This window comes from Sinocyclocheilus rhinocerous, unplaced genomic scaffold, assembly GCF_001515625.1.
Source record: "Sinocyclocheilus rhinocerous isolate Xijiao unplaced genomic scaffold, SAMN03320098_v1.1 scaffold2338, whole genome shotgun sequence".
Classification (NCBI taxonomy): domain Eukaryota; kingdom Metazoa; phylum Chordata; class Actinopteri; order Cypriniformes; family Cyprinidae; genus Sinocyclocheilus; species Sinocyclocheilus rhinocerous.
The window spans coordinates 188,435-189,227 of record NW_015644013.1 but is presented as its reverse complement, the minus strand read 5'-3'; the positions used below and the strand labels follow the sequence as shown (position 1 = coordinate 189,227).

The window sequence follows — 793 nt, the reverse complement described above, 5'->3', positions numbered from 1 at the left end:
ACTCACTCACACACACACACACACGCTCACTCACACACTCACTCACTCAACACACACTCACTCACACTCACTCACACCACACACACTCACTCACTCACTCAACACACACTCACTCACACACACCACACACGCTCACTCACACACGCTCACTCACATGTCTGGTCAGCTATCCTTGTGGGGACTCTCCATAGGCGTAATGGTTTTTCTACTGTACAGATCGTATATTCTATTGCCCTACACCAACCCTACCCCTAAACCTACCCCTCACAGGAAACTTTCTGCATTTTTAGGGACGCGTTCCCCGCCGCGCGGCCGCAGCGCTCCCCGTCCTCGATCAGACAGCAGCTCTGGCCGAAGAAGGGCGGCGCGGGCGGCGCGTCGTGGCTGTCCTCCTCCGTGCTGAACCCGTTCATGACGAGCAGCTCGCAGCCGAACTCGATGCGTTCCGAAGAGACGAACGAGCGACGCGTCCGGAACGAGAATCTCCGCAACGCTTCGCTAAAGATCCCGCGACTCCGCCGGAGCACCGGAGAAACTCCAAACTACCGAGCAACAGTCGAGCCCATCGCAACAATGTACGTGATACAATGAAACATTTCCTGCCAGAAACCGGAAGTTGTAGCTTTGAAAGCCCATTGGTTGGTTTCCGACCAAGGCAGGACTCCTAGGCCGCGTCCTCGATTTCGATTGGTCAACACGCGCGTCGTTCAAACGCCACTTCCGGACCATCGATGTCATGTACCCGTCTTTCTCTCTCTCTCACACACACACACACACACACACTCTCTCTCTC

The 793-nt window shown here is 55.5% G+C and overlaps 1 protein-coding gene across 1 annotated transcript in view; it reads right to left on the bottom strand.

Annotated features, from left to right (window-relative positions):
- The window catches only part of sap30l (sap30-like), a 6,624-nt gene extending 6,211 nt beyond the window's left edge, over positions 1-413 (bottom strand). The window contains exon 1 of the mRNA XM_016575444.1: positions 276-413. Within this exon, the coding sequence (XP_016430930.1) occupies positions 276-413 (138 nt within the window). The remainder of the gene's footprint in view (positions 1-275) is intronic.
- Between the last annotated feature and the right edge of the window lie 380 nt (positions 414-793).